The sequence below is a fragment of the Corvus hawaiiensis genome, chromosome 22 (assembly GCF_020740725.1).
Source record: "Corvus hawaiiensis isolate bCorHaw1 chromosome 22, bCorHaw1.pri.cur, whole genome shotgun sequence".
NCBI lineage: Eukaryota > Metazoa > Chordata > Aves > Passeriformes > Corvidae > Corvus > Corvus hawaiiensis.
The window spans coordinates 3763773-3778711 of NC_063234.1; the positions used below are offsets into that span (position 1 = coordinate 3763773).

The window sequence follows — 14939 nt, forward strand, 5'->3', positions numbered from 1 at the left end:
ATTTCCCATTCCACTGCACGCAGTTGATCCTTCCAGCTTCCCTTCCTGCACTGTTGGACACTGGGGAGGGCAGCACCGGCAGGGTTCTGGTGACAAACCCAGTGTCACCCATGTGGCATGTGTGCCCCAAACTGAAAATGCATTTTGCACAGTGAAATGAATGTCTGTGAAACTGTGTTTGCTAGAAAGAGCCAGCAGTAAACACAGCACTGAAGGAATGCTGGGAGGAGCTGCTGCAACACCGAGCTGGGCTGGAACCATGAATATGCGATTTAAAAATCTGGATTTTTCCGTGTTACAGAATTAGAGTGAAAAAGAGCCAAGAAATATCTTTGACAGAAACAATGCATCAGCTGGAGTGGAAATGGGAATGCATTACCATGCCATGCATATGCAATTTGTTTGCCTTACAACTTTTGAATGTTTAACAGGCTCTAGCTGTAGAAATTAATATTTATTTAAACCATCTGCTGATAGCATTTTCTCTTTATTTTTAGAAACATAGAAGGAGCTATAACAATAAATATCTGGAAGCTTATTGCATAATCACAGTTTCAAAGAAATATTCCCACAAACACTGGGTGAATTAAGAGTTCCTGGAATCAGCTGAGGTTGCTCCTTTGTTTTTTAAACATGCAGAGGGGGCTGCCCCACAGCCTTAGCAATCTTCCTCTGTCCATCAAATCCAATATTGCTTGTTTATCACCACCAAAGCATTTGTTTCCAAAATCCCTGCTGGAAATCAGTTGAAAATCGATGAAGGACAACGCTTAGAGCAGCATGTGGAGGGAGGAGGCAGCACCAGGGTGTGGGTGTTTGGGGAGCTGCTGTGCAATGAAAACGTGCTGAACTCCCAGAGATGAGCACACTGAACCCACTCTGACATGCTGCATTTCATTTTGCCAGCAGAACTGCATTTTAGAGGTTTAACTGGTCCTCAGTTAGGTGTAAACAACCCACACAAGGGAGACCCTTGACCTTCTTTGTACCAGGGAGTCAATTTGCTCCTTTGTTACCTGGATGCCATGGACATCACAGAATTAAAAGAAAAAGAACCTCGTTCCAGCATCCTTTTCTAGACTGTTTTGAAAAAAAAGGAGTGAAAACAAATATTTCCTCAAGATACGAGGCTCAAATTTACAAAAAGGCTATAAGAACTTCTATTTTCCCTGGGTTTTTTTCCTAAATATCAGTGGTAAAGTGCTAAATTATATTTTATTTCCAAATCACTGAAAATTCGGTCTTTGCCCCAGATAACCACTGGAATACTGTATCTGCCAATTCCAGCAAAACAAACTGTCCCAGTTCTCTCCCTGAGGAAAGGGAAACAGACACCTCATGTTACTGACACAGCCATTGCCATGTGGTCACAAAGAAAAAGAAGAAGCATTTAATTTGTTTACAGTTTGCTCTTAGACAACATCCTCCTCCTCCTCCTCATCATCATCATCATCTTCCTTTGCGATGAAATGGAGCTTCCTGGCTTCTCGCCTGCTCCTGGTCATGCTTGGGAGCACAACTGCTGGGAGATCCTGGAGGGAAAAGATCAAATCAGTAAGGAAATCTGTGGTGGCAAATGGCAGAACTCCTGCCTTCACCAGTTCCCATCTTCCCTCAGCTGACACAGGAACCAACCCTCAGCTTGCAAGCAGTGGCACAAACCCAAAGCTGAAGCTGTGGGACTTTGAGGGGAGTCTGCCCAAACCAGATCCATGGGCAGTCTCAAGGCTGGCATTCCTTCCACAGGTGTGAGAGGATTTGCAGAGGGTGAAGGGCTCCCTAAACAAATCCTCACTGCTCCCTAAATACCACAGGAAATACCTAAAAGAGGGTGGCATCACTTCCCCCCAGGTTATGCTTGTTAAAGGCATTCAAATCTAAAGCTCTGGCCCTTGGATCAGTTCAAAAGCTGCGGTAGACAGAAACCAGTTTCCATTCCAAACAATCCCAATGCAGCAGGGCTGGAACTGCGTGATCTTTAAGATCCCTTCCAACTCAAGCCATTCGATGATTCTGTTAAGAACCAAAGACTTGCAAGAAACTATTTTGCCAACAATGCTGTGTCTCCATAATGTCATTATCAGTAAAAATACCTATCTTACAGAATTGGACTAAAAAAATCTAAATAAGAAAGATTTTACATCTGAAATTAATTTGGCTAGGCAAGTAGTTTCATCTCTGATGGAGACAATTCTATCTGGGATACAGGGGTATGACTCCAGGTATCCAACAACACAAATTCGCCAAGAGTTTTGAGGCAAGTTTTAAGCAGACCAGGGCTGAGTCTGAAGCAGGAACAGACTCATCATCTCACCAGCTCAACATCTCCAAAGAACCGGTGCACTGGCATGGGCTGGTTGCTGTCCTCATCCGAGAGGCCGCTGCTGTGCTCCAGGAGCATCGTCCTCCGCGGGCGATCCGCATCCTCCGAGGTGGCCCCGTCAAAGCTGCCACAGCTGCTCTCCTCTTCGCTGAACACGTGATGGTGGTGCAGAAACCCCCCCATTTTTAATGGAGTACCGCTGGATTTTACTGAGTGTGGCTCCAGAGAAACACCATGCTCCTTTTCCTGCTTCCCTTCATCAGTCTCTGGAATGCTTTCATCTTTTTCCTGTTGGATAATACTGCTGTCTCCTGGATCTTCTGAACCTACATCCCCATCAAATGTTTTAGGTGTTTCCCCCAGTGCAGCAAGGTTTCCGCTTTCATATGTGAGTCCTTCTAGCTCTGATTTTAGACTGCTTTCTTCACATTTCATCCTCTTTGCGTGCTGTCCTTCAACAGCTTCATGCGATGAACACTGTTAAAAAAAATAGACAAGATCCTAAAGCTCACTTGAAATAAACAAGAATAAAATCACAGTATCTCTTTAGTTGCAAAGCTGGCTGTGGAACAGAGGCGCTCCATCACACGAGTGGCATCCTGATCTGAACCTTCTAAGAAAAGTAATTAGTAGAAAATGCATGTGAAGAGACGAGAAGAGGAACAGACAGCTTACATAAACCACAATGTACAGTCCATCACCGGCGAGCGGAAAACACTTCTCAGAGAATAAACTAGCACCGTGCGAGGTCAATCACCATGTTCTTATTTTCTTAAGGATGATGCTAATAGGAATTACTGTGCCACGCCTGACTGTCATCACCCGGCAGGGCGAGTGGCTAAGTCTGCTCATATTTCTGCACTGGCACAAACAACGTCGTGAGAGAAGGGGGAACGGCGATAAATTTACTCAAATTCTCCTGATAATTCCCACATCGTGATGCTCAGACTGTAGCTGGTAATAATTACCTGCGATTCCCCCACGCGCTGACCGCCCTGCCCCGCGGCCTTTCCCTCCCACACCAGTCCACCCGGCCCCGTTCCTCGTACCGGGCTCGCCGTGTCGGCTGCTTCCCCCGCGGGCTGTGCAGGGTCGGCTGCCGGGGCCGCCTTCGCGGAGCGCCGGGCCCGCTGCCGTGGCCGTGGCCGTGGCCGGGCCGGGCGAGCGGGGCCGCGGGTGTCTGAGGGCCTCCGGCCCCGCGCCGCGCCACCGGCCGCCATCTTGGGCCGCGCGCGGGCCCGCGCTCGCCATCTTGTGGAGCCACTCGGCTCAGGAGCCCTGGGGCGACCGCCGGCACCGGGCACCGGGATAAGGGCACCGGGATAAGGGCTCCGGGCCAAGGGCAGCCTCATCCCGCCCGGTGAGGTCGGGGAGCCCACGGTCCTTACAACAGCCCCCTCACACACAGCAGCCCCTCACACACAGCAGCCCCCTCACACACAGCAGCCCCCTCACACACAGCAGCCCCTCACACACAGCAGCCCCTCACACACAGCAGCCCCCTCACACACAGCAGCCCCCTCACACACAACAGCCCCTCACACACAGCAGCCCCCTCACACACAACAGCCCCTCACACACAGCAGCCCCTCACACACAACAACCCCTCACACACAGCAGCCCCTCACACACAACAACCCCCTCACACACAGCAGCCCCTCACACACAGCAGCCCCTCACACACAGCAGCCCCTCACAACAGCCCCTCACACACAGCAGCCCCCTCACACACAGCAGCCCCTCATACACAACAACCCCTCACACACAGCAGCCCCTCACACACAACAACCCCTCACACACAGCAGCCCCTCACACACAACAACCCCTCACACACAACAGCCCCTCACACACAGCAGCCCCCTCACACACAGCAGCCCCTCACACACAGCAGCCCCTCACACACAACAACCCCTCACACACAGCAGCCCCTCACACACAACAGCCCCTCACACACAACAGCCCCTCACACACAGCAGCCCCTCACACACAACAGCCCCTCACACACAGCAGCCCCTCACACACAACAACCCCTCACACACAGCAGCCCCTCACACACAACAACCCCTCACACACAGCAGCCCCTCACACACAACAACCCCCTCACACACAGCAGCCCCTCACACACAGCAGCCCCTCACACACAGCAGCCCCTCACACACAACGGCCCCTCACACACAACAGCCCCTCACACACAACGGCCCCTCACACACAGCAGCCCCTCACACACAACAACCCCTCACACACAACAACCCCTCACACACAACGGCCCCTCACACACAACAACCCCTCACACACAGCAGCCCCTAGCTTGGACCACAGACAGTGTCACCTTAACAGAAGCTTTGCAAACGGAACATAAAGCAGCTCGTCACGGGCCGCAGAATCACAGAGTGGGGTGGGTTGGAAGAGACCTTGAAGATCATCCAGTTCCACCCCCCTGCCATGGGCAGGGACACCTCCCGCTATCCCAGGCTGCTCCAAGCCCCATCCAGCCTGGCCTTGGACACTTCCAGGGATCCAGGGGCAGCCACAGCTTCTCTGGGCACCCTGTGCAAGGGCCTGCCCACCCTCACAGGGAACAATTCCTTCCCAATATCCAATCTAAACCTACTGTCTATCAGTTTGAACCCATTCCTCCTTGTCCCATCACTGCAGGCGCTTGTAAATAGTCTTGCCCCATCTTTCCTGTAAGTTCCTTTCAGGTATTGGAAGGCTGTAATTACAGTTTCTGAAGGGAACTTACTGACCTCCCTCCCGGCTGCTGCTTGGGGAAAGACCCAGCCCCATCCTGCCTGGGAACTATGTAGCTTATAAACATTTGATATCTTTTGCTTCCCATTGTGTCTCACTCTGGAGCAGTGCTCGCTCCCATTCAAGACGTGGTCGGAGAGTTATTATTCAGATGTTCCTCTCTCTGCTTTCCACAGCCCTCAGGGAACAAATTATGTCAGTAACTCAAATCCCTCTTTAACTTCAAGGACTCAGAGGGTAGCAGATGAATTTCTGCGTAGTAAAGCACCCAGATTTAAGTACGTAATTATCCTGTCTGGTGCTGCGGGGAGCGATGGCAGGTACCGGTGCCCTGACGGCCATGTCTCCGCGATGAGGCCCGCGGGCTCCATCCATCACATTAAACACAGCTCCTTCTCCAGTTAATTCAGTGCTTTGGGGATGCTGTGGGGATTTTTATAATTCTGTCCATCTGAGGGCACAGGAGCTTGTTTCTTTATAGCAGCCTTTAATGTTCTTGCTCATTGCAGAGTCATCCCACGAGTCTCAGTGGTACCTGTGCTCCTTCATCCAGCTTGGCTGATTAAATGCTTGTCCGTTCATCCCGGCCTTAAAAAACAGAAGCAACAATTTAAATTGCAGAAATAAGTGGCAAGACTGTACCTATGGGGATATTCAAGAAATACATTTTTTCTCAAAAGTATAAAATCCCCCAGTTAAACCATGCAGGTTTGGAGACTCGCCTGCACGTTGCTGTGCAATTTCCCTTGGTGCTCAGGGTTCGTCTGTGCTTTGTTCTCTGGGTGAGATAATTCATATTCTTCTCCAAAACCTCCTCGACTTGCTCCACTCTCTCACAGTGTTGTTTCTTGCAGCCATGGAATACAGATGATTGTTTTTATTAGGCAGTGAACACTTATACTGTCTTGTAAACAGCCGCAGACTAAAACTGGCTGAATAGCAGCATTTCTGCAGCTGGAAAACGTGGTTCTTGTTTTAATTTCCACAACAAACTGAAAATAGTAAGGAAAATTTAATGTTGCCAATTCTAATAAATACTTTTCACAACACTGTATGTTTCTCAGTTTTTAAGCTGCTTTGGAAAGCTGATGTGACTGAGCACTGAGAACGGGGTGGCAAAGCCCTGAGCAGTCCCGTGGCCTTCAGTGACCTGGCGTGGGGTGAGATACACAACTAAAAGCTCCTGAGGCTCTGTGGGGTGGCCTTGGACACTTACAAAGGACACAGCAGCTTAGATGGAGCTGGGAGGGCAGGGCTCCCTCCAGAGCTCTCGTGTCACGCTCACCCTGTTCTCCCCTCTAACCACGTTATTTTGGGGGCAGGTGGTGACAATTTCACAGCTGCAGATGTTGCTGCGTTTTCTGAAATACGGCCGAGATAAAAAGTGTCACATAGCGCGGGAAGCACCCGGGAGAGACTGCGGATCCCTCTGAGATCCATCCCCATCTCAGCAGCAGTGACTCCCAAGTGACTTGAAAGGCGACAGGGGGACTGCCAACGGCCAACAGCCCTCGGAGAGAATCAGAGCAGCACGAGCTATTTACATTAAACCCACATTTCCACATAAAAGGGGGCTTATTCTCAATATTAAAAAATGGGTTATATTAGAATCTGTTGTTTAAGCAGGCAGAGAGGAAAAAATAAAAAGAGGGTTTTGTGAGCTCCATCATTGCTGTGAAAACTGGCGGCTCTGCAGCAGCAGCTGATGAGCTTATGGAGCAGGAAGGGAGAGCCGGGCTGTGAAACTCGATGTGTAAATGAGCTTCTTGCAGCACTTGTCTCTGCGCCTGTCACTTGCACCAGTGTCCCTGTCTGTTATAATCCTCCCAGTTCATTTGGCTAAACATGAGTGACATGCCAGGGACAGCAGCCAAAAAAAATGCTGCCTGTAAACATGCTGGCTGTTAACTGTTGAATGTGAGGTCTGTCAAGCTCAACAGCCATCCGGCAGGAGCGCTGGCTGGCCTTTTCCTGCCACGGGAGAGGTGGGTTGGGTTCAAGTGGCTGAAATCTTCTGAGGAGAAAGCAGGAGGAGGATCCACTTTCCAATAACCAGGACCAGGATCCTCGCTCCCTGCTGCATCCTTCTGGCTGCCTCCTCAGCAGGAAGAGTTGGTCTTGTGCTCGAGATTGGAAGGAAAAAATATTTAGCTGCTGTTGCCTTCCATCACACGGTGTTGTCGTACCAGCTCAGGTAATGTTGGTGAGCATTGAGGCTGGATGGGGCTCTGAGTAACCTGGTCTATGGAAGGTGTCCCTGCCCATGGCAGGGGGTTGGAACTGGATGATTTTTAAGGTCCCTTCTAAGCCAAACCATTCTGTGATTCCGTGATTCTATGAACTGCCAGTTTTGGACACTGCCTCCTGGGAAATTTTCTGGGAGTCTGTACCCCATTGAGAACTCAATATTCACAAGGATCTGCAGCTGCCATGAGCACTGCTGCCCTGAGGACCTTTGCACCACTCACATGGAATAAGCCCCTCATTTCCATCACAGAGGAGTGCTCGAATCAGTAGCTAGAGAGCCTTGACACAGAAATCACAAGGAATTTACGGTACATAATGAAACTTTATGCTTGCCACGTGAGAAATCTCTTTGAGTCTTATTTTGGATTTCTTGCAAGTGTCTTATCAAGGACCAAATGTGGAAAGGCAATATCTGAAGAAATTAATTAACACAACAGAGCTGTACGTGGGCTTTGTGAGAAAGAGCAACAAAGAGGAAACCTGTGACATTCGTTAATGACAAACCATAAGGGACATGGGAGAACAGCGAGTGCAGAGAAGCCCAGGCTGGGGGGTTGCAATACCTGTCTGAGGGGCTGTTTGGCACTGGGCTCCCTGTGATGGGTACAGCTGGAGACTCCAGAGCTCTGCATGGACCCTTTCCCAAACCCTTGCCTGAAGCCTTGCTGCTAATGGTTTTGTCCCCCTGCTATTGATCCACGTACCCACTTCTCATAACAATCCTTAGTGTTTACATGGCAAACCCTTCCCAAGGCACCTCCAAACACTGCCCAGTGAATTCCACCTGCCCCAGGTCTCCTGCCCTCCCTAAGCCCCTCATTGCTCCTGGCATATTGATTTTTAAAGTGTTTCACAAACCACAGGTAAATCTCTCACAGCACAAAGCGTCTCGCTGAGTCCAGATCCTTACCTTTGCTCCAGGAGACTGATTACATGGATTTAATGATTTACTGGCAACCTGGCCTCGCTGTTAAAAAGCCTCAGCTACAGAAACCTTTTCCTGGCTCAATTTAACGGCAGCAGTAACTGCAGCCGTGGGAACAGGCGCTCCCCGCCTCCGCTTCCCGCTTCGTCACGTCGCTTTGCTACAGGCTTTAATTAGGGTTTAATTAGGGTTTAATTCCCATCGAACTCCTCGGCCGGGGCAGCAGCTCGGGCTCAGCCGCCGCCCGACGCTGGGGGTCAGTGTGAGACCGGCGGTGTGGCCGCGCCTCTCGTGGACTCGGGGGCACAGGGGACACGGGGGGACACGCGGGATGGGCGACACCGGGAGATACGGGGGGACATGGCGGGATAAAGGACACGGACGGGCACCGAGGGACAGGGAGCTCTCTCCGGTTCTCGTGAGAGGCTCAGCCCCCGCCAAGCCTTTCTGCCCTCCTGCCAGGAACCCAAAGCACGGAAACACAGGATGGTTTGGGTTGGAAGGGACGTTAAAGCTTATTCCGTTCCACCCCCCCGCCATGGGCAGGGACTTTCTATTTGACCAGGTGGCTCCAAGCCCCGTCCAACCTGGCCCTGGACGCTTCCAGGAAAGGGGCAGCCACAGCTTCTCTGGGCACCCTGTGCCAGGGTCTCCCCACCTCCCGGGGAAGAATTTCTCCCTAAAATAGAAGCTATATTTTCCTTCCTTCAGTTTGAAACCATCTCCCCTTGTCCTGTCACTCCATGCCCTTGTCCATTGTCCTCTCCAGCTCTCCTGGAGCCCCTTTAGGCACAGGAAGGGGTTCTAAGGTCTCCTCAGAACTTCCTGTTCTCCAGGCTGGATACCCTCAGCTCTCCCAGCCTGTCTCTGTGGGAGACATGCTCAGATTTTGCCTGATTGCTTTTCGGGAGACCCCAGGGAGCTGGGGCAGTTGTGTTCAGCAGCTCTGAGTGTGCTGCTCCCAGCTGGCAAAGGGGATCTCAGGAGCAAACAGCTTCCCCCTGTTTCCTCCAGCCCCCACTGCCCCCAGGTAGCTGAGCCTGGTCCTGGCATTGCCACCCTGCTGTCAGAGGGACAAGCTGGGAACACCACACTCAGCAAGGCTGAACTTCATCCAGAAGCTGAGCCCAGGCTGATCTCAGCATAATTTGCTTAGTTAGATTTAAAATAATAATAATTTAAAAATGCCCTTCCTCTGTCCTACATGCCAGTGAACATCAGGCTCACCCAGCCCCAGCCTGGTTTTCCACCAGTGACAGGTAACATTTTGGTGAGTGTTGTACATTATTTACCACCATATCTTTGGGGAGATAAAAATTCTTTGAGTGAATGCAAGTGTCTTCTCTACACACCTGACAAGGGTGGAAGTGGCTGTTTTACACAAGGCTCATTAAATATAAACCCACCATGTTGATTTCAGCATCTTAAATTACTTAAGCCAATGTAACGGGATAAATATTTGATGGTGAATTTTATTAAATTTCCAGCACTATTATGTTACTGCTAAAAATATAAAGATTTCTTTAAAGCCTACTTGGTGGTCTCCAAAGGCAGATGATTGGAAATCTGACTCAAAACCTGCCTGCAGGGATTGCTTTGGGGATGGGAATGAATTATCTCCTTCCCTCTGTCCTCTGCAGGTAACAGCAGATTCTTCCAGCTCCCATCAGGGTTAGTCAGTCCCTGAAAATAGCGACAAGAGCCCAGGCCAGGCATGGAGCTGTGGGAGGGCACACAGCCGAGGCTGTGCCCACCGAGGGTGGCTCTGCCCAGGATAACCCTCAGGAGCAGCGTGGGAGAGCAGGGAGCGTCCCACAGGAGGGTAACCGTGGGGTCGCTGCTCACAGATGTTGATTGGGTTTGAAGTCTCTCGGCTGTCTGAGCTCTCAGGATCGTGTTTGTCTCCTCTCCCAGCTTTTGCACTTTGCAGCTCTGCTTAGAAGGCAGAATGGAGCAGAAGCACCCTGTGACCCGAGAAATGGGCACTTGTGCAAGCTGTGTGTGTGCCCCAAATCCAGAGGGGCCAGGGCACTGTCCCCACAGAGCTGGTGGTGTGGTGTGGGCTGGGGTCACCTCGGTGAGCACTCACAGCCTCTCTGCCAGCCATGCAGAAAGGGAAATCCACCAAGGGACTGAAAAGAGGACATCACCAGGATGTTTTTAAACTCTGATTTGACAAAATCCTACCAGATTTTCTCTCATTAGCACTTGCCTCTGAACGCAGCTTGAGGTGAGACCTACCTTTCAGCAGAACTGTGGCCCACACCAGAGCCCCATCTGAAAGTGCTGCCCTGTGAATTAGAAGCACATCTCGAGTCAGAGCATGGCAAGTTGTGCAGTCCCAAATCTATAAATATTTCTGTTTGCCTTTGAAAGGATTGCTGCACAGTGACACTTTCTCTCCCTGTCACATAATTAACTCTTGCTCACTTTCTTGCTTCACTGTCTTGCAATAACTCAATACATAAAGTTTAAAACCCCTCAGCAGTTTAATTCTTGACATTTAAGTCACGAATTTTTGGGCAGATGAAATGTCCCAGGACAGAGCTGGTCCAAGCAAAGGCACCGCCCATGGATGAGCACCTGAGATGGAGAAGGCAGCTGAGCCAGGTGGCACTTTCTTAGAAGAGCAAGAAGCCATCAGCATTTTCCTGAAGCGGTGTATCGTTCCCTGGTAACCTACAGGAGGAGGAGTTTAAGCTCTTCCAGGAATCTCATCACAGTTCAGTAGCTCCCTGAATTAAAAAAGAATAATTACAGCTGAAACACTGTGGAGCAGGGCTATGGAACAGGCTATTGAGGTCAGTCCCTTGTCCAGTCTCATGACTTCTTCCAGAACAGGAGCAAACTCGGTGCCAAAAGGTGCCCACTTGGATTTCTTTCTTTTTACGTCTGGTTCCCAGTGGTGGAGGTTGTGTGTGAAGAGCTGTAACTGCACCTCGGAGAGGACCTTCTACTGATGGGGATCCTCAGACAGCATCTATCTTCAAAAGAGCAGGAAGAAACAATCAGAGGAGACATGTTCTGTTCATGCAACAGCAAGCAATATTGTTCCATTGGTAGGAATCACGCTAGGACAGCGGCTCCAGTGGCCCGGAGCGCCGCGCTCTTACGCGTTCCTTCTGACTGGGGAATGCAGTGCAACAGGAGTGATTCCGTTATCAGCCCTGGGAGGCTCTGGTAATGAACCCACATCCTCATTACAATCTGTACTAACCCACATCCTCATTACAATCTGTACTAACCCACATCCTCATTACAATCCGTACTAACCCACATCCTCATTACAGTCTGTACTTCCTACATCAGGTATTGCCTCTATCAAGCATCGCTGCTGATCTCCTGTGTCTTGACTCTTTTGAAGCAGGTTTTCCAGGAGCAGCTCCATTACACGATGCCACAGCTCTGAGTCATCTCCCACCTCTCCACAGGGCCAGCTGCGTGCCTTTGTCATCTGCACCGCTCGCATCCTGTACAGAAGATGTCACACAACTGTCCAGACACCATCCCAGTGTGTAATAGCTGCTCTTCAGAGACAGATTAATCATGTAAGCAGAGAAAGACTTCAGCCAGGCACTCCTGCTCAAGCAGCGCGTTTCTAGGGCTCTTTTCTGCATGCACTGATAGTGCTTAATGCTTAACACAGAGTTGGAATTAAAAACCGCCCAGGAAGAGGGTTTAGGGCTCAGAGCGTTCTAATAACGCTCTCACAGAGCCAGAAACTTGACTGCCACATCTTCCTGTCCCTTTCTGTGTTTCTTCGCAGGGAAGAGGGGTGACTGGCGTAATCCCAGTCCTCCCAAGTTCCAGTGGAAGTGCCTTGGTTTCTTCTTACCATTGTCATGGGTAATTTTCTTCACTACATGACCCTTGCTGGTTATCCTTTTCAGCTAAAAATACCTGCTCCTCACATGTCCGTCTGGTGGGCAGGAGCCGCCAGGGCTGTTGTTTTGACGCTTTGATTTGATGTGAGGACACACGAATAGAAAGCCACCAGTGAATAGAAGAATAAATCTATATGTTCCTTGCTGTCACTTCAACTAGAAAGCAAAGCTGGCAGCTCTCGCTCTTTGGGGAATCTGGGATTATTTGGACAAAGGTTTCCCCATGGGTGGCACACTCGCAGGAACAAAGGAGCGGCGTTCACAGGAGGAACAAGTGTCCTGCAACCAGTGCGATCAAAAGCGAGCCCCGGAACCGTGTGTACACCAGGTTGGGCAGGACAGATTGAACAACAATCAGGTGCACAAGAAACCCATTCAGAGAGAGGGTTCTGAGGGAACTGAAACAAGCGTTGGCCTGGCTTAGTCTGCAGACAATAGCACTGTTTAAGGAGAAGCTGCTACACTCTGTGTGGCTGTGCTTTTGTTATCCTGCTTAATAGGAAAAGAAGTAAACCAGGTTCCTGGGCAGTACCCAGGAAGGCAGTGGGCAACTTACCTGTGCACGACTGGCACAGTTGCCATGCCCATCCATATGCCAAGGTTTGTCATTGCTTCTCAGCCACCCAGCCACGTCACCAGAGACTTCTGCTCTTGTGCTTAACTCAGTGCATTTTGGTATCAGAAGTGTTTCAGGATAGATTTTAGGGGAGAGAAACAGAGAAAGCACTAACCCCTGTTCTGGCCAGCTTGGAGCATCCTGTGCTGCTCCAGGGGCCAGAGGCAGCAGCACTGTCATCTGTGGACCTCCTGTCCCACCTCCCAACCTCCTGTCCCACCTGCAGACTGCCTGTCCCACCTCCCAGACCTCCTGTCCCACCTCCCGACCTCCTGTCCCACCTGCAGACTGCCCGTTCCACCTTCCAGACACTGTCATGCTCTTCTCCACCAGCATCAGAGCCAGCAGAGCTGTTCTGGCCCTGGAAGTGAGCCTGGCCCCGTGCCAGCCAGCATCCATGGCAGGGTGATCCTCTCTGTAATGGATTTCTTCCAGCAAGGGAAAGCAGTGCAGTGCTCCTTGTTGCTCACACACAGCTGAACACCAGCTTCTCCTCCCCTCTAAGCTCTCCAGAGACAAACTGCTCTGGTCAAGAAGTCAGAAGACTGGAGCAGCCCCTGGATTGCACTGTTCCCCGGGGACAGCACTGTTTTTACCACTGCTGATGTTCCTGCTGTGTTGCCAAGGTTGAGCTTCCCTCTCTCCGTGTGCAGCTTCCCGGCACTTGACCCGTGGCTCTGCATTCGCAGCTCCGCAGTTCTCAGCGCTTCGTGCTTTCGCTCACACTCCTGCGCAGGAAACAGGCACATCCCTCGGCTTCGTCTCCACGCTCAGTAACCACAGAAGGAGAAACCCCTTTGGAGTGCCTAGGTTGCATCTTTGGGAAGCAGAACTGTGTAAGTGTGCACTTCCATAAGTACTGCAGACAGGAGTTTATTAGATTCCACTAGCATGGCAACTGCTGCATTACAGATGCCGGAGACTTTGGAAGGAAGCCAACCACCAGTTTCTCAAGGAATATTTTATCACCATTGAGCTGTGCTGAGTGAGGATTCTTCTCCTCAAAGCAGGGAGAGCTGGGCAGGAGGAGGAGAGGGGCCACCACAGTCAAGTTGAAGCAATTCTTTCTTCTGTAGTTTAATCCTCTTCCCTCCCCCTGATATGCAGTTTATTTAATTGCGGAGACAAGATGCATTGCTTTCTTGAGGGATTGTGGGAGAATATTTGTAATCCAAGGGCTGTAATTGAACTCTGTAATAATAATTATACTTCTCTTCATTAATATGTCTTAAAGCTCATTACAAACTATTTTTGTGCCAGCATCTTTGCCAAATCCCTACAGGGTTAGAGATAATTTCTTATTCCAGTAGAGCAGTGACTTTAAGGACTCTTGCAGAGCAGCAGCAACAGCCAAACCCCTGAGCTCGCTGTTGAGGCCAGGGAAGCGTGATCCCAAGGGATATGAGGCACTGGCCAACATGGTACAGCTGGTCAGGGGCTGGCCTAGGATGGGGAATCCCCAGGCTTGGTGCCACTCAGCCTGCAGCAGCTTTACTGCTCCCTGCTGGGGATGGAGCACCTCTCCTCTGAGGAAAGGCTGAGAGAATTGGGATTGTTCAGCCTGGAAAAGAAAAGGCTTTGGGATGATCTAAGTGTGGCCTTCCAGTACCTGAAGGGAGCTGACAAGAAAGATGGAGAGAGACTATTTACAAGGACCTGGAGTGCCAGGACAAGGGAGAATGGCTTCCCACTGAAAGAGAGCAGAGTTAGATGGGATATTAGGAAAAAATTCTTCCCTGTGAGGGTGGCGAGGCCCTGGCACAGGTTACCCAGAGAAGCTGTGGCTGTCCTATCCCTGGAATTGACCAAGGGCAGGTTGGATGAGGCTTGGAGCAACCTGGGATAGTGGAAGGTGTCCCTGTCCATGGCAGGGTGTTGGAACAAGATGAGCTTCCAACCCAAACCATCCTGGGATTCTGTGATTCATCTGAACTGGGGTTGGTTGGGCTCTGAGAATGTTGTTCCAAGCTCAGTAGTCAGTCAGGGCACAAAAAATCCTGCTTGAATCTGCCTGTCCAGAGAAGGGGAGCCATTCCTGAGCCACGAGGCTTTCCTGAGCTGTTCTGCCTGGCTGGAATGCCTGCGGAGCTGCGCCCACCGCCGGCATCCAGCTGTGTTCTGACAGGCAGCGCCTGACACGAGGTGCCTGTGTCATTGTATGCCCCGAGGAGTGCATCTAAAAGCGGATGCTTT

General features: G+C 50.7%; 1 protein-coding gene across 1 annotated transcript; it reads right to left on the reverse strand.

Annotated features, from left to right (window-relative positions):
• Positions 1–468: 468 nt before the first annotated feature.
• Positions 469–3558, reverse strand: C22H1orf174 (chromosome 22 C1orf174 homolog). The gene is made up of 3 exons (XM_048326497.1): positions 3373–3558; positions 2315–2800; positions 469–1532 (listed from the first exon to the last, which is right to left on the reverse strand). Exons 1-3 carry the CDS (start codon positions 3541–3543, stop codon positions 1413–1415), a joined length of 777 nt encoding a protein of 258 aa, XP_048182454.1. The 5' UTR covers positions 3544–3558; the 3' UTR covers positions 469–1412.
• Positions 3559–14939: the final 11381 nt, after the last annotated feature.

Bases quoted from the DNA above. Each gene is read 5' to 3' on its own strand.
- C22H1orf174 (XM_048326497.1), bottom strand. From the start codon at position 3,543: ATGGCGGCCGGTGGCGCGGCGCGGGGCCGGAGGCCCTCAGACACCCGC. The intron at 2,801-3,372 runs GTACGAGGAACG...TTTTTTTAACAG, and splicing joins CAGCCGACACGGCGAGCCCG to TGTTCATCGCATGAAGCTGT. The intron at 1,533-2,314 runs GTGAGATGATGA...TTTTCCCTCCAG, and splicing joins TCTTTGGAGATGTTGAGCTG to GATCTCCCAGCAGTTGTGCT.